General features: G+C 65.4%; 1 protein-coding gene across 3 annotated transcripts in view; it reads right to left on the bottom strand.

The window, feature by feature from the left end:
• PTPRN (protein tyrosine phosphatase receptor type N) overlaps positions 1–11,373 on the bottom strand; it is a 47,296-nt gene extending 35,923 nt beyond the window's left edge. For all 3 annotated transcript variants that reach the window (XR_012154178.1, XM_073304823.1, XM_073304825.1), the window contains exon 1: positions 11,263–11,373. Coding sequence is in view for 2 of the 3 variants with exons in the window: in XM_073304823.1 (XP_073160924.1) it covers positions 11,263–11,371 (109 nt within the window). In the remaining variant the exon portion in view is untranslated. The remainder of the gene's footprint in view (positions 1–11,262) is intronic.
• Between the last annotated feature and the right edge of the window lie 6,407 nt (positions 11,374–17,780).

The raw sequence follows: 17,780 nt of genomic DNA, 5'->3' as shown, positions 1-17,780 counted from the left end.
GATGGCCTGTGACGTAGGCTGCCCGAGAGCCACGGCAACCACTGGCTGAGCTGCGGTAACCCCTGCAGAGTGGACGGCGTCCGTCTCAGTGGGACTTGCTGAACAGAGCTTGCAGCGTGAAGCAGGAGGGCTGGACCCCCAGAGGTTCAGTCTCAGGAGCCGGTGAGGCCGCAAGGCCTAACCCTGAAGGAAGAATGAGACCCCCAGGGGGTCTGGCGCATGGAAGGGGTTGCTCCAAGAGACTGTTCCGAGGCTGGGGTCATAGCACTGATCCTGTGGATCCATGACTGTTGGTGGCAGCAGTGGGATGCTGAATGCACTAGCAGTATTTTACAATAAGTGACTTGCAGAAGTAAAACAAGGGTAGTCAAAGGAAATGTCCTATAACCACCTCCCTAAGAAGGGCATCGCATAACCATCTCCCTGCACAGGTTTACATGGGTAAGCTCAACAAGGCACAACTGATTAAGCTCAACCAGGCTCCCCACCAATAGATCTGAAGTGGTGGGTGTTGGAGCGGAGAGCAAAGGAGCTCGCTGACGGCGAGAGGGAGCGAGAGCATGAGGAAGAACAGTGGAAGAACCAAGAGAACCAGCAAAAGCCTGAACTGGAGCTGGAGAAGCCAAGGGGCAAGAGATCCCACCAAGGGGTGAGTGAGGAAAGGCCCCAGGATACCAATTCCACGGGCAGCCTAGATACCAAACTGCTGCCCCAGTTTAAGAGGGGAGATATCGATACCTGCTTCACTGGCTTGTGATCTGAACCAGGCTGACTCTGTGGATGGGCTACACTATCTCACCCCCAACTTGGCCCCGGAGCCATGGGGCGCACGGCCAGACGGATGGGTGGAGATGGGGACTAGGAGCTGTTTACAAAGGCTCCATGCGTAGGTTGGAGTGGACCCCTGGGGCATATGGGAGACGGTTTTGGGGTGTGCAAAGATGTCAGCCCCGACCCTGCAGGGAGAATCTCTGCGCCTGGGGTCAGTGTCACCATGCCAGAGGATCAGTGTAACCCGGCTGGGCTGGAGCAGGTCTGAGATCTGTCCCCACGAGCTGAGCATGGGGCCAGTGGCCAGGAAGCCCGAGGGTCTGGCAGGGCAGGTCGGCTGGCAGAGGAGTCTGGGGACAGTAGGTCTGGGGATGGAAAGAGACCCAAGGGGACTGGCCTAAGCCTGGGTCCATGGAAAGGGACCCAGAGCAGGCACCCCAGAAGCAGGATTCAGGGAAACCCAAAGGTGGGGGAGCAACCGACCCCGGTGAGGGGTCACGCAGACCGGGGGGCAGCAGCGAAGGGTAAAGCCGCTGTAAGACTGCTGCTGGTACCAGAGACGCCTGGTCCGAGGGTGGCCACAGCAGGGTCTCCCCAAGAGACCCCGAACCCTGGCCCATGGGGGGGGGGCTCTGTCCTGGGGGTGAGGGCAGCAGGTTAACCCCAAGAGGGGAGATGGGCTCCTCGCATAGGCATAGCCCTGACGTTCGGGGGCCTGCCGATGTGAGGGAGAACCCTGCACCCCGGCCTCCTCAGCCCCTGGGGCAAGACCAAATGCTCCTGGGGTCACGGCCTACCCCAGCCTAGGGGCAAGGACACTGTGTACTGCAGCCAGGACGGCTGGCCCATGGAGGTGGGGGGGTCGCTGCCCCGCTCACACCCTGGCAGACCAAAGCCAAAGGTTTTGTGGTGGCAAAAGGGCTGGGGGACCGCAGGAACCCCCCCATGCCCTGCTGGTGCCGTCAGCCAGACCCGACCGGAGGGAGGACGTGACCCTGCTCTGAGCCGCGTAAGGTTCAGTGATTAGCAACGGAGCTGGGAGAGGCCTGGAAGTGCCGGACGGGACAGTGACCGAGGGCAGGGGAAAGATGCCGCGACACCACTGAACATTGGTGGGTTCAAACTGCCCCAGGTCACTGCTCAGAGCGACCCTGCTCCGTTCAGTCCCCAAGGGGCAGGGGGCCCCGATATGCTGCACTGGTACAGTCGGGGAGGACAGTTTGCCTGAGCCGGGATGGGGCATTAACAAGGACTGGCCCAGCCCAACCCCGGGAAGACGACAGCAAAGCCAGTCACAGGACACCGACACCCACGACACCCACTGTGCGCACCCCCGCTCTGCAGGGAAGCGGAGCACAATCCCCCAGCTGGAGAACAAGGCCGGGGAAGGGGGGAGTTGGGGGCTCTCACCTGGGAACTGACCGAGGCGCGGCTGGGCTCTGGCTGACCTGGGTGCCCGGTGCTTTAACCTTCCTTCCTCTGGCCTGACCTCAGGCCTCCCTGTGCTGCGTCCCGCTGAGTAACAAACCTGACTTCCGCCTGCACTGGCTGCGTGGCCCTGCAGACGCTGGGCGAGGCACACTGATCCCTGCGCGGGGACAAGTCTCTGCCCAGGGTCGGTCTCAGTGGGGCTCGCTGCCTGGAGCCCACCATGGGAAGCAGGGGGGCTGGAGCCCCAGAGGTTCAGTCGCAGGAGGGCATGTGGCTGACCCTGGAGGAAGAGACGCCTCAGGGGTCTGGCACACAGACGGGTCCTCCAAGAGACGGTCCCAAACCTGGGGGCAGAGCTCTGACCCTGTGATTGGTGCCAGTGCCCAGCGAGGGGGGCCCCAGCCCCCAACTGGGCAAGCTTGTGTCTTGCTCTGTCCGAGGCCCCGAGGCAGGATGGTCCCTGCAGCCTGTTCTCCAGGGTTCAGCCCAACCCAGCTCGAGAGCTGCCCCCCATCCCCTCCCCCCAGGCTGGGGAGGTCAGTACAGGGCAGAGGGTGAGAGAGAAATGAAGGGTGTGATAACTGTCCCCCCAGCAGGACTGGGGACATCAGACCTGTGGCTGGCCCTGGGGGGCTCAACCCCCACATCTCCCCGTAGGGCAGGGGACAGCCAAGACAAGACCTTCGCCAGTGTGTCCAAGGAACCGCCAGGCAGGCCGGACAGGGCCTGCCCCATGCAGCCAAAGGAGGAGTGGCGTGGGGAGGTGCTGGCGGAGGGCAGGCCCGGGCTTGGAAAGGGGGAAGCATGTGAAGCTGCAGGGAAAGGCGGGTGGGAAGAGGGGACAGGACAGAGATGGGGAAGCCAGAGCAGGCCGGGGAGAGACGTGGGGACACAGGGGGCTTGGACCTCGGAGGGGAGCCAGGCTCGGGTCGCTGCAGGGCTGCTCCCACAGCCTGGCCCACGCACGTCACTCAGTAGCCTGCTGGCCCAGCATGAGGAGAGGGGGCCTGCCTGACGCAGGGATGGGGAGGGGCAGAGACAACGCACCAGCTGCCGTCCGCCGCAGAAGCTGCCAGCCCAGCCCACTCCCTTCTGCCCCCTCACAAGAGCAGCGTCAGGAGTGGGGGGGGGGCACAACATGGGCCTGATGGGCAGATTCCCCCCCCCCCACCGCTTCCCTCAGCCCAGCTGCAGCCGATGACTCAGCCAGAGAAGGGCCAGCAAGGCAGGAATGAGAAAGCTGGCGGGAGGGGTCTGGCCGGCCTGGAGCAAAGCGCCCCTCTGCCGCCGGCCTTGGGCGCCAGGCTGGGGCTGCTCTGCCCGGGACACCCAGCCCCACACACGGGCTCTCGCCTGGGAGCCCGACTGAACCCGGCACTGCTGCCACATGCAGCAGAAGGGCCCCATCCCCACAGACAGGGCCTGCCCTCCAAGGGGCTAAACAGGGCAGGGGCGGGAGGGACAGACACAGCCAGGGCACTGGACACGGGAGCAATGGGAAATTCAAGCTGCAGCTCCCAGGGAGAGGGATCCGGCTGGGAATCCCTCCAGGGGCAGGGCTGGGGGCCCGCTGCCCCTGGCCAGGAGCCAGAGCCGGCTGGGGAAACGTTCCCCAAGGGAAGGGGCAGCAGCTCCAGTGCCAGGGAGCAAGCAAGCCCCCTGGAAAGGGCTGGCGCGAGTGACCCTGCCCTGGATCAATCGCCCAGGGTCTCCTGTGTGTGCTGACCCCTGGCGGCTCACCCCTCTCCAAAAGGAGACACACCACAGGCCTGCTGCGCCCGTCTGCCCCGGGGGCATCAGCGCAGGGCCCGTCTGCCCCGGGGGCATCAGCGCAGGGCCCGTCTGCCCCGGGGGCATCAGCGCAGGGCCCGTCTGCCCCGGGGGCATCAGCGCAGGGCCCGTCTGCCCCGGGGGCATCAGCGCAGGGCCCGTCTGCCCCGGGGGCATCAGGTCCCAAAGCACCGCACACGAGGCCTGTCTCATGGCAAAGGAGCCAAGCCCCCCCCACCCGCCTGCTGGGAGCTGCCCATGGTGCTGAACTGCCCAGCCCCATGTGAAACAAACCAGGGCCCCACAATAGGCCCAGCCACGACCCCTGTGGGGCAGGGACCCCCCTTCCATTCAGCGACATGCAGCGCCCAGCACCACGGGGCCCCGACACGCTACCACAGCCCCAGCAAACAAACGGCTGCCCTGAACCGCGGTGCTCCCTCCCCGGCGGGGCGGAGGAAGCCAGGCTGCCAACGAGCAGCGGGACGGCGGCGTGAAGGCACCAGGGCAGGAGAATCGCAACCCACCAGGGCCACCCGCCCTGGTGAGCCTGGAGTCTGCCCAGCTTCAGCGTCCAGCCCCTGGCACCTGCTCGCCTCTCCCCGCCCAGGCTGAGCCACCACGGCCACGTCAACATTCGCGACACACTGAACCTCACTCTGCTGCCGGCCAGCGCTTCCGCCAGCCTCCCACTCCTCGGGGGGCACCTTTCCGCAGCCTCCAACCACCACCTACGGCCGCCGGGGGCAGGTCTCCCCAGGGGATATCCCCTCCCTGCTCCTGCTCCCCTCCCCGTACAGCCCTGGATCGCAGCCCCCTAAATCCCGCGCCGAGTCCCTGCTCTCCTGGGACTGGCCGTTCCGTCATGGCCTGCACTCTGCCAACAGCAGCCCAGCGCACGGCGCCAGGCCCTGTACACACAGGGACACGGCCTGCTCCGGAGCTGGCAAGGCACACAGGGCGGGAGAAGGGCTCGTTACCCCACTGCACAGCTGGGAACCAGGAACGGAGCCAGGCAGGGTCTCACCCGGGGAGCCTGGGCTGGAGCTCGGACCTGACCCCGGGCGGTAGAGCGTCAGCCTCCGGGGGGGCCAATCCAGCCCCTGCTGCCTGCCAGGGATTTACTCAGTCGCTAAAACATCCAAGCCCTGGTTCCCGTGTCACCATTAACGCAGCCCCCGCACGCCAGCACGCGCTGCACGAGGGGACTGCAGCGCTGGGTGCATGTGCGATGCCGCGACTCACGCTAGGGCAGACAGCTCAGGCTGGGAGGAGCCCAGGCAGTCAGGGCCCCCCGGGGCCGGTGGCCTGATGGCTTCTGCAGACCCCAGCTGGCCAGGCCCAGCCTCCCACCAACCAAAGCCAGCAGCAGGGCCTGGGGTGCCAGCAGCTGCCGCGGGTTCAGGACGGACTGGCCCAGCCTGGGCTCGCCTGCAGGGAGGCCTTCTGCGAAGAGCAGCAGCTTGCGGCGTCCCATGCGCCTCCTGACGCCCCCAGCCGGCGCCCCTTGGGGCAGGGACGGTGACCGGGGCACTGTGGGAGGAGGCTGCACAGCAGGGCCTGCGATGGACCCTCAGGAGGAGTGAGCTGGCAGGCGCCTCCGACTCCCGGAGCCCTGTTGCTGGACCCATCAAAATCCAGCCCCAGCCCCAGGCAGGGCTGGGGACGACCCATCTGTCCCAGCCATCTCCCATCCCGGGGTTCTGGCCAGCCCCAGAGCCATTCTGACGGACGCTTCCCAGCCACGTTTCCACCCGTCCCCGCGGGTCCCTTCCCGTGTCTCCGGCAGGCACGCCCCGGATGGGGCCGCTAGCTGGCTGCGCAGGAAGAGGGCCAGCTACTCTCCTGAGCTCACGTGGGGGGCTGGCACAGGGCGCGACCCAGCTGCCCGCTCACGCCTCCTGAACCAGGAACATTCAATGGGGGCCCCAAATCGATCTGACCAAGCACCCCGCAAAGTCGCCTCCTCTCCAGCATAGGGGTGCCCCCCCAAATCCCAGAATACAATGCTCCAGCCTGGCCAATCTGCAGGCCACAACACTCTCCAGGTTGGGGGGTTTGGGGCTGCAATCCGCTCCACTGGGGTGGCCCTTGGGCTCCTGGCACATTGCTGACACAGCCCCCAGCTCACCACAGCTCTGCCCGTGCCAGGCCAGGGCCCAGCTCTCTGCACCCCTGCCCCCAGAGAGCTGGGGCACGAGGGGGGCACAGGCTACGAAGGAGACTGGGGAGGGCTGGCAGCTGCCAGCAGGGCATCGGGAGGTGGCCACGGGGACAGCCTGCGCTGACCCACCAGGGAGATGGGCCCTTCCCGGCTCTAGCCGAGGGGGGAGGGGAAGCCACGCCAGGAGCCGGGGAATCCCCAGACAGACAGGGGAGCCCTGCCCACCCCTCCTACCACCACTGCAGGGAGGGAGAACCACGGGGGATCCATAGGACACTGAGTCCCTGAGACAGCTGCAGGCCTGGGGTACTGCAGGGATCTCCCCTTACATCCCCCGCAACCCAAACAGCCCAGACACACGCTGCACCCAGGCCCCCCACCCCAACACAGCCCCCCGGAGCCAGCCCAGCGAACTATCAAGTGACCTAGGTGCTCCAAGCCAGAGTAAAACACAGAGCTAAAGACAGAGCTACATGCCCACCCTGGCCAAGTACAAGAGACTCTGCCCCAGCCCCCACCGGGGCACTGCCCTCAGCCCCCGCAGAAACCCCCAGGAGAAGCCCAACCCCACCGGAATACAGGTGCACCCCCGCAGTCAGTCACCTCCTCCCTGCCCAGGGGACAGCTCCCTCCGAAGGCTCCTGTGCCAGGTGGGCACCCAGCTGCTGCGGGGCTGGGGCAGCCTAGCCATACAGACGTGGTGGCAGCGAGCTCCCGGTGGAAGAGGAGATGGCTGCCCCACGTGAGCGAGACGCAGGGCAGCAGATGGCTCGGGAGAGGGGCAGGTCCCCCGGAGGGAGCGAGCCCCGTTTGGGACCCGATCGGACCTGGGACCCTCGCGAGCAGGCAGGGCAGAGCTGAGCAGAGACAGGAGCGTGCAGCAGCCCAGGTGCCCGGGGCCTGGTGAGTCACAGGCAGACGCAGGGCATCAGCTGTGACATCCTCAGCAGTGAGTCAGCGGCCTCCCGAGGCAGGAGAATCCGCCCATGGCAGCCCAGCGCAGGACGGGGCTACAGGGCTGCTGGGCTGACCGCGCTCTGTACGGCCACCTGCCTCCACCCCAGGGCGGGGATTCACCGCCCCCCACCGCAGCATCTCCGCCAGGGGAGCAACACGGGGCTCCGGGAGCAGCACTCGGGCCTGTCCTGCCCCAGGGACGCTGGCTCCAGCCTCCCACCGCAGCCCCGGGGCCTGTGCCAGCCCAAAGACAGAGCGAGGGTGCCAGGCCGCATCTTGGACAGGGAGAGGCTGGCATGACCCGGAAGATGCCCCTTTTCTAGTCACCTCACAGCTAGCCGGGGAGGAGCTAGCAGCCCTGCCCCCCCACCCCCACGCTGGCTTGTCCCGGCGCACAGGGCCTGTGGGCAGCTCCCACGGGCGATCGATGGCAGAGGCGAGTCCTTGAAGCTGTCCAGACGCCCACCTCTCTCACACGGCCAGCCCGGGACAGCCACCAGCCCAGCCGGGGCTTTGGAAGGGGGTCGGGCTGAAGGCCACAGGCCTGCACCCACAGCCTGCTCACGCCCTCTGTGCAGGGGCTCAGGGTCAGCCGGGAGTAACGGAGCCCCACTGCCCTTCGGTGTCACTAGGACAGCACCTCCCCGACCTCCATAAGGTCCCGGGTGCCCTGCTCGGAGACAAGGTGCCCCCAGTCTAGTGAGGCCACCGCATCCTCTGGGCTCCCCGGCCCCTCATTCCCCCACACACCCCAGGGCATCACCAGGGGAGCAGAACTGACTACAGGACATGAGAGCAATTTCAGCCGCCAGTCACACCCCCAGCCCAGCCCCACACCAACGGTGGGGCCCACAGCACCTTCTGTGCCAGGCTCCGACGGGCCCATGATCGTTCCCATGGGAGCCAACACGGCTTGGTCCCTCCCTGTCCTGAGGGGAGGAGGAATGGCCCCAGAAGACGCTGCAGGGGCAGAGCCAGGCATGCGGTGGGCACCCTGGTTACACAGCCTGGGTACGCCAAGCCCCCGGCCTACTCAGGCCGACTCGAGCCTGCTGGGCGTCATGTCCACAATATTTGGATTTTAGAGGCTTCAAGGTCCCGGAGGAGGAAGATAAAGTGCAGGGCAGCTTTGGAGCTGGCCCCCTGCACCCTGGGTCTGCCCAAGCACTCCCTCCCTCTACACCCCCCCTCCAATGCCCCAAAGCCTCACCCCCCCTTCCCGAGGGCTCTAAGGAACCCTGGGGTGCTGGGCAGAGACCACTCTTTACCCAGGGGCATGTGCCAAATATGCCCTTAAGACAGGACGCACCGTCACTCCTCTCGCTGCCCAGCTCTGCCCCCAGAGAGCAGGGTGGGTGGGGGGCGTCAGGGCCAACCAGACATGGAACATTTCACCATCAGGGCCCCAGCCGCCACCGGACTCTCTCTGCCCTCACCAGAGGCTGGAGCCTTCCCAAGCCCAGCACGGGTCCCCGCACAGCCTGGCCTCCAGCCGCACCCCTGCGCCGAGGGACTGCCGTGAGCAACGCCCGTGCCTCCAGCAAACCCACTGCATCCAGCTCAGAGCTGCCCTGGCTGCAAAGCGCTCTAGATCCCAGCTCCGGCCGGCCCTCCTCTCCAGCTCCTCTGTCCCCCATCTCTGCCACCTCCTCTCAGGCAGCATCCCCATTGTTCTCTGCTCCCCTCAAACAGCCTCCCCTGGCTCAGGGCTGAGGCACCCCCCGGTCAGGAGCAGCCAGAGCCCAGCAGGGCTGCAGGTGGCTCCACACAGGGGCGCTGAGTCCCGGGGTCCCAGACGCACCACCTGCCTGAGCTCCCAGCACAGGTCTAGATACACTCAGGGCACTGGCTCCTACCCCATTTCACAGGCGCTCCCTGGGCAGCGGGCAGCCCTCAGGGGAGAGCGGCAGGCCTGGGGGAGCCCCCTGGCACCTACTGGCCAGTGTGTTACGGGAAGGAGCAGAGCTGGGCGGTGCAGGAACAAACCCCGCTGGGGCACAAGGAGAGCCCCCACGCGAGACCCAGCCCAGACAGGGGCCTGGCGGGGACAGCCCAGCCCTGCGGGCAGACAGAGACGCACCGAGCATCTCCAGCTCTATCCCTAGCATCGTGGAGGGGACTCCGGATTGGGCCCTTTGAGCAGCAGGCCTGGGAAACACAGGAAGCCCAGCTCAGTCCCACTACTGCGGGGAACCCAAATATCGGCAGGCCTGGCACCCCCTAGCTCGGCTCTCACCATTGGGGCACAAGAGCCCCAGGTTGGGGGGTGGAGAGGAGAGGCTGCTTGGGCAGGGGGCGTCTGGCACATCCCCCGAGAGCAGCGTCACCGGCACCTGCCACGAAACCCCTTGGGCTCCAGGGACCTCGCCCGGCGAGGGAAGGCACCAGCCTGCGTATCTCTGTGTGCAGGCGCCCAGCTGGACCCCGCAGCTGATGCCACAAAGGGGAAGAAGCCTTGGGCAGGGCGACGGGGCCCTGGACAGGAGAGGCGCGCTGGAAACCGAAGGGCAGGGGGTCGGCAGCCCGGCTGGAAAAGGAAGCAGCTGGGATGGCGTCAGCAAAGAAGGGGAGGCATTCCCCCAGCGCTGGCAGGCAGGGACCGAGCAACGTCTGCAGCTGAGCAGAGGAGGAATAATGCCTGAGACAGAAGATCAGAGCATCCTAAGGAGCAGGGCGAGCGATGAGCTAAGGGGGTCCACAGGGCTGGGCTTGCGAGCTCCATGACGTGCCTCGTGACAGGCAGCCACGCAAAGGGATGACATCATTGTCCTGCTGGGAGCAGGGGGGTCCAGCTAGATACCTGGAATTGGGGGGTGGGGGGGCAGGTTCATCCCACCCCCAGAGTCTGGGCTCTGCTTGTGCTCCTAGCTGCATTCCTTGGGGGGTTGTTTGCAAAGACTCAGGCTGGATCTGGCCCCCCAACCCTCATCCCTGTCAGTGCTGCCCGTGCTCCCAGCCCTCAGGGGAGCAGGATTAGGGTTTCCAGGTGCAGCCCATGGGGTCACTCCTGCTTGGGCAGCCAGCGACTTCCCAGGGCTCTGCCCAGCCTGGGATGGAAACCAGAGTGTGGAATGAGCCGGGGTGCAGAGCCCAGGGGCCTGGGAGGGAAATCACCACCGAACTGACTCTGCTCCCCGAGAGGAAGCTAACAGCAGTGCAGGGAGCCTGGGGGGTGCAGCCCTGGGACTGTCAACACATCACAGAGGGGATCCCACTTTCTCCCCCACCACATGCACACAGTGACCCCCCCCAAAAGCCACAATGGAGCATCGCAGCCCAGGTGCGCAGGGCAAGTGCATAGGCGACAGCTGGCCCCCCCAATCCATGCACTGCTGGGGGCCCAGTCCACAGGCCGGGGGGAGAGAGACGACCTCTCTCTCTCTCTCCCCCCCGCCTCGATAGTTGGGGTCCGAGCAGCAGCACCCCGTGCATGGGGGTCCAGCAGAGAGAAGACGCTGGGTGCCCAGAGAGCAACCACACCCGACCCTCACACAGCCCCCATTGGCTGTAACCCACCTCCCCCCAGCCCCAGTCCCCGCCGGACCCCCGTCCCGGCTTCCCAGCCAACGCTGCCCCGATAGCCCTCCCCCAGCCCAGGTCTCACCGTGGGTCCTGGCCGGGCCAGTCCCCCCAGCTCAGCTCAGCTCTCCCCAGCCCACCCCCGCCAGTCTGGCTCCCCGGTGCCCGGCCCGACCCCCAGCCCCTCCCCATGGGTCCCGGTCTCCCCGGCACCCCCCAGCCCAACCCCCCCCATGGGTCCCAGGGCCCCCCAGCCCAACCCAGTCCCCCCCCAGCGCAGCCCCCCCATGGGTCCCAGTCCCCCCGGGGCCCCCCAGCCCAACCCAGCCCCCCCAGCGCAGCCCCCCCATGGGTCCCAGTCCCCCCGGGGCCCCCCAGCCCAACCCAGCCCCCCCAGCGCAGCCCCCCCATGGGTCCCAGTCCCCCCGGGGCCCCCAGCGCAGCCCCCCCATGGGTCCCGGTCCCCCCGGCGCCCCCCAGCTCAGCCCAGTCCCCCCCAGCGCAGCCCCCCATGGGTCCCGGCGCCCCCCAGCCCAGCCCAGCCCAGCCCCCCCCGTGGGTCCCGGTCCCCCCAGCCCAGCCCCGCCCCCCCCATGGGTCCCGGCGCCCCCCGGCTCAGCCCCCCCCATGGGTCCCGGCCCGGCCCTCACCGTGGGGCCCGGCGCCCCCGGCCCGCAGCAGGCGGCCGGCCACGAGCAGGAGGCAGAGAAGCGCCCGCAGCAGCCGCCGCCCCATCGTGGCCGCTCCGCGCCGCACCATGCCGGGCCCGCAGCGCCCCCCGCCGGCCGGCCGCGCCCCGCCCCGCCCCAGCGCCGGCCCCGCCCCCGCGGGAGGGGCCAATCACAGCCCGGCGCCCGGACACGCCCCCTCGGGAACCACCATTCGCCGCCTGCCGCTCGGACACGCCCCCAAGCGGGGAGCCAATCGCAACCTGCGTCCCGGACACGCCCCTCTGGCTCAAGTTAATTGTGCAGGGGCCCGCCCCTTGCGAATAGCCCCGCCCCTTTTGGGATACACCAATCACGGTGCTCGCTAGAGACCCGCCCTTCGACACAGGGACCAACCGCCTCTCGCAAGCGGGGTTAAACCCTGGGGCTGCCCCAAGCGCACTTGGCCATAGGACACGCCCCTCTCCGAGGAGCCACGCCCACTGCCGATGACATCAACCACAGCCCAGGCGGAGGGCACAAGAGACCCGCCCCCTGCGTAACAGACCAATCACAGCCCAGCCCTGGGACATGCCCTCACACCAGGTGGGCCAATGGGATGGTTGGGGTCTGGACTCCCAGGAGTGGGACCAGGGGGCTTCCCAAGCCTGCTTGCCCCTGTCTGGGGGGTGCAGGAAACCATGGGGTGGGGCAGCCAGTGGGGCAGGGCGAGGCAAGGGGGCAGGATGGGCAATGGGGCAGGACAGGGCAAAGCTGACAATGGGGCAGGGCAGGGTAAGGCAATGGGGCAGGGCAATGGGGCAGGACGGGGCAAAGCTGACAATGGGGCAGGACAGGATATGGGGCAGGGCAGGGTAAGGCAATGGGGCAGGGCAATGGGGCAGTGTGAGGATGTCACTCAGCAGGGAGGGGGGCGTGTTGACCTGGGAATGTGCCCTGGGGATGGGAGACCTGAGAACCTGTCACCTGAGCCAGGAGGGGGACGGGGAGGTGACACCTCTGCCCGGGAATGTGAACAGGGGCTGCAGCAGGGAACCTGCTGGGTGGGTTTAGTTTCAGTTCGGGGCTGGGGGGAGGAACACAGGGAACCCCAGGGCTGGGGTCTAAGCTCCCTGCTCCCCCAGAAGGACGTGATTGAGGGGTCCTGGTTGTACCCACAAGCTCTGTTTTGGACTGTGTTCCTGTTGTCCAATAAACCTTCTGTTTTACTGGCTGGCTGAGAGTCTCAGTGGATCCCAGGAAGAGGGGTGCAGGGCCTGGACTCCCCCACACTCCGTGACAACTGGTGGCAGCGGTGGGATCTACTGCACCCCGTGAACGGCGCTTCCTGCAGTAAGTGACTGGGGAGCAGTAAAACGAAGGGGAATTGACGGGGACCAGGCGTGCTGAAGATTCAGAGAGAGACGGTTTCGGGGGGCGGTTAACCCCTAGGAATGTGTGACCAGAGAGAAGGACTTTTGCAGTAACAGGGTCCCCCGGGGGATTGCAGCGAGTGGTCCCAGGGGCGGAGGAGTCTGCAGCTCGACCCTGGCAAAGAGTCGGTGACCTCGAGAAGGACTGGCACACGAGGGGCTTTTCCTGGAAACCGTGGGAAGCTGCCCGGCCTGCGAGTGGCCAGCAGGGAGATGTACGCTAAACGCCTGAAGAGCGACCTGGTGGAGCTGTGCAGGCAGAGGGGGCTGCGCATCGGGAGGTCCACCAAGGAACAGCTGATTGCCCAGCTGGAGGAGAGGGATCGCTTGGATGACCCGATCCCTGTCCCTGAGGGAAGCCGCCCGGTGGACGCAGCGTGGGCCCTGGGGCCTGACTGGGCTGGGAGGGGTCAGACTGCTGTTGAGGACATCCCGAGACCCTTCCTACCTATGTCTGGGGGAGGGGTTGGGGGAAGCCCAGCGAATACCGAGGGCACCCTGACCCCGGCACCCAGGAGGGGATCCTCCCGGCGGAGCTCCCCATCCCTGGAGCGGAGGCGGCTGGAATGGGAGAGGGAGATGAAAATGAGGGAGCTGGAGGATCATGAAAAACAACGTCAACATGAGGAGAAACAACGTCAACATGAGCAGGAGGAGAAGGAGAGGGAGCGTCAGGAGAAGGAGAAACAAAGACAGCATGAACTGGAGCTGGCCAGGCTGAAGAGCAGTGGGGCCCCGGCTGCGGTGAGTGCGGGGGGGCCCAAGACTGCAAGGAGCTTTGATAAGTGCTTCCTGGCCCAGCGGAAGGAGGGGGAGGACATGGATAGCTTCCTGACGGCCTTTGAGAATGCCTGTGAGCTGCACAGGGTTGACCCTGCAGACAGGCTCCAGTTCCTCACCCCCTTACTGGACCCCAAAGCCGTGGAGGTGTACAGCCGGATGACAGGGCCGGAGGCAGGGGACTATGAACTGTTCAAACAGGCCCTGCTCCGTGAGTTTGGGCTGACCCCCGAGATGTACCGGAGAAGGTTCCGGAGTCAGCGTAAAACGCCTGAGGTCACCTACCTACAACGGGCCAACCGGATGCAGGGATATGCCCGCAAGTGGACAGCTGGGGCCCGAGCTAAAGAGGACCTGCTTGACCTAATCGTACTGGAGCAACTGTATGATCAGTGCCCCTCCGACCCGCTCGAGGGGACCAACGTGACCGGAGCTGCTATCACTGTGGCCAGAGAGGCCACGTACGGTCCCAGTGCCCCGGGCTCAGGGACAGACTGAGCAGACCCAACCTACCCAGGGTTAACTGGGTAGGGACCCAGCTGGACGAGGGGCAGACGACCCAGGAAAGGGGGCCTACCAGTTTACCACCTGCCCCGGAGGGAAGAGTACCCCAGGCCAGCTCCGCCAGAGGGCTGGAGGCTCTGGACTCAGGGTGCTCAGTTTACAGGGTGGGTGCGGGGCTGTCCCTCCGGAGAGAGTGCCTTGTTCCCCTGGAGGTGGATGGGAGGAAGGTCAATGGATACTGGGATACGGGCGCGGAGGTGACGCTGGCCCGGCCCGAGGTGGTGGCCCCAGATCGGGTGGTGCCCAACACCTATCTGACCCTGACAGGGGTGGGCGGAACCCCATTTAAGGTGCCCGTGGCAAGGGTACACCTGAAATGGGGGGCCAGGGAGGGCCCCAAGGATGTGGGGGTACACCACCATTTGCCCACTGAAGTTTTGATGGGGGGAGACCTAGAGGACTGGCCAAGCAAGCCCCAGGCCGCCCTGGTTGTGACGCGTGGCCAGAGCCGGCGAGGGGCACTGCGCCCTGACCTCGGGGAGGGTATCACACCGGAGGCGCAGGACCCTACCCTGGTGGGGAGGGAGCGCCGAGGGGCACGGCTCAGAGAGGCGGAGGCCTCAGACCTGGCCAGCGAGAGGGAACCGGGCCCCGTCCCTGCCCCAGCCGCTGAGTTCCAGGCCGAGTTGAGGAAAGATCCCTCCTTGCGGAAGCTCAGGGACCTGGCCGACCTTGGTGTGGTACGGACCATGAGGAGAGGCTGCCAGGAGAGGTTCCTGTGGGAGAAGGGGTTCCTGTACCGAGAATGGGCTCCCACAAGGGAAGTAGAGTCCTGTGGGATCAGGAGGCAGCTGGTGGTCCCCCAGAAGTATCGCCGCAGGCTCCTGTCCCTGGCCCATGACATCCCCCTCGCAGGGCACCAGGGAATCCGGCGCACCCGGCAGAGGTTGCTACAGAACTTTTACTGGCCCGGGGTCTTTACCACGGTCCGGCAGTATTGCCGATCCTGTGACCCCTGTCAGAGGGTGGGGAAGGCCCGGGACAAGGGGAAAGCGGCTTTGAGACCTTTGCCCATCATAGAGGAGCCTTTCCAGAAGGTGGCCATGGACATCGTGGGGCCTCTCAGCAGGACGACCCGGTCGGGGAAGAAATACATTCTGGTGGTGGTAGATTTTGCCACCCGCTACCCCGAGGCAGTGCCCTTAGCTTCCATTGAAGCCGACACCGTGGCCGATGCTCCTGACCATTTTCAGCCGAGTGGGGTTCCCCAAGGAAGTCTTGACAGACCAAGGCTCCAACTTCATATCGGCCCTGCTCCGGTGCTTGTGGGAGAAATGTGGGGTCCGGCACGACTGGGCCTCAGCTTATCACCCCCAGTCCAACGGGCTGGTGGAGAGGTTCAATGGGACGCTAAAGATGATGCTGAAAACCTTTATGAACCAGCACCCGCAGGACTGGGACAAGTACTTACCTCACCTGCTGTTCGCGTACAGGGAGGTGCCCCAGGAGTCGACCGGATTTTCGCCTTTCGAACTGTTATATGGCAGGAGGGTGAGGGGCCCCCTGGACCTGATGAGAGACGAGTGGGAGGGGAAGGCCACTCCCGATGGAGAGTCAGTGGTGGAGTATGTCCTGATCTTCCGAGAGAGACTGGCCGAACTCATGGGCCTGGCCAGGGAGAATCTGGCCAGAGCCCAGAGGAAGCAGAAGGTCTGGTATGACCGCACGGCGCGGGCCCGTGCCTATGCCACCGGGGATCAGGTGATGGTTCTCATCCCAGTGAGAAAGAACAAACTACAGGCCGCCTGGGAGGGCCCTTTCAAGGTCGTCAAGCAGCTCAATGAGGTAAACTATGTGGTGGAGCTGTCGAACCGGGCGCACCACCGCCGGGTGTACCATGTGAATATGATGAAGCCATATTATGCCAGGGGGAATGTGGTGTTGGCCGTGTGTGGACAGTGGGAGGAGCAGGGAGATGACCCTTTAGTAGATCTATTCCCTGGGACCAGAGCTGGTTCCCCCCTGGAAACAATTCCCCTCTCGGATCAGCTAACCCCTGCCCAGCAAGCTGAGGTCAGGGAGGTGCTGCATCCGTACCGACAGCTGTTTTCCAACCAGCCTGGCCGCACTAATCTGACTGTCCACCGGGTGCAGACAGGGTCACACCCACCGATAAGATGCTCCCCCTTCCGAGTCACAGGGAAAACTGCTCAGGACCTGGAAAGAGAGGTCCGGGACATGCTGGCTTTGGGGGTGATCCAGCCATCTGCCAGCCCTTGGGCCTCGCCGGTGGTGCTGGTCCCCAAAAAGGATGGGTCGGTCCGGTTCTGTGTGGACTATCGGAAGCTCAATGCCATCACTGTATCTGATGCCTACCCCATGCCCAGGCCGGACGAGCTCCTAGACAAGCTGGGAGGAGCTCGGTACCTCACCACCATGGACCTTACAAAGGGCTACTGGCAAGTGCCGCTGGATGCAGATGCCCGACTGAAATCGGCCTTTATCACCCCTCTGGGGCTCTATGAGTTCCTGACCCTGCCTTTCGGCCTCAAGGGAGCGCCGGCCACCTTCCAGCGCCTGGTGGACCAGCTCCTGAGGGGGATGGAGAGTTTTGCCGTGGCGTATATTGATGACATCTGTGTCTTTAGCCAGACGTGGGAGGACCACGTGTCCCAGGTTAGACAAGTGCTGGACTGACTCCAGGGGGCTGGGCTGACTGTAAAAGCGGAGAAGTGCAAGGTGGGGATGGCGGAAGTATCTTACCTGGGCCATCGGGTGGGGAGCGGCCGCCTAAAGCCGGAACCAGCCAAGGTGGAGGTGATCAGAGACTGGCCCGCTCCCCACACCAAAAAGCAGGTCCAAGCCTTTATTGGGATGGCAGGATACTACCGAAGATTTGTGCCCCACTTTAGCGCCATAGCCACCCCCGTCACTGAGCTATGCAAGAAGGGGAAGCCAGACAAGGTGGTCTGGACCGAGCAGTGCCAGGTGGCTTTCCGGGCGCTGAAGGAGGCTCTGGTCAGTGGCCCAGTTCTGGCAAACCCAGACTTTGACAAGCCCTTTGTGGTGTTCACCGACGCCTCAGACACGGGACTGGGGGCGGTGTTAATGCAGGAGGATGAAAAGGGGGAGAGACACCCCATCATGTACCTGAGCAAGAAGTTGCTGCCCCGGGAGCAACACTACGCGGCCATCGAGAAGGAGTGCCTGGCCATGGTGTGGGCCCTCAAGAAACTAGAGCCCTATCTCTTCGGGCGACACTTCACCGTCTACACCGACCCCTCTCCCCTGACCTGGCTGCACCAGATGAAAGGAGCCAACGCCAAACTCCTGAGATGGAGCCTGCTCCTGCAGGATTACGACATGGACGTGGTCCACGTGAAGGGAAGTGCCAACCTGATAGCGGATGCGCTGTCCCGGAGAGGGGGCCCCGAACTTCCCCAGGTCACTGGTCAGCGTGACCCCGCTCAGTTCAGTCTCGAAGGGGGGAGAGATGTGACGCAGCAGGGAGGGGGGAGTGTTGACCTGGGAATGTGCCCTGGGGATGGGAGACCTGAGAGCCTGTCACCTGAGCCAGGAGGGGGACGGGGAGGTGACACCTCTGCCCAGGAATGTGAACAGAGGCTGCAGGAGGGGGCCTGCTGGGGGGGGTTAGTTCAGTTTGGGGCTGGGTGGAGGAACACAGGGAACCCCAGGGCTGGGGTCTAAGCTCCCTGCTCCCCCAGAAGGACGTGACTGAGTGGTCCTGGGGGTACCCACAAGCTCTGTTTTGGACTGTGTTCCTGGTGTCCAATAAACCTTCTG

This window comes from Lepidochelys kempii, chromosome 11 (genome assembly GCF_965140265.1).
Source record: "Lepidochelys kempii isolate rLepKem1 chromosome 11, rLepKem1.hap2, whole genome shotgun sequence".
Taxonomy (NCBI): domain Eukaryota; kingdom Metazoa; phylum Chordata; order Testudines; family Cheloniidae; genus Lepidochelys; species Lepidochelys kempii.
Note: the sequence above shows the minus strand (reverse complement) of the source record. Positions and strands in the feature narration are given on the sequence as shown.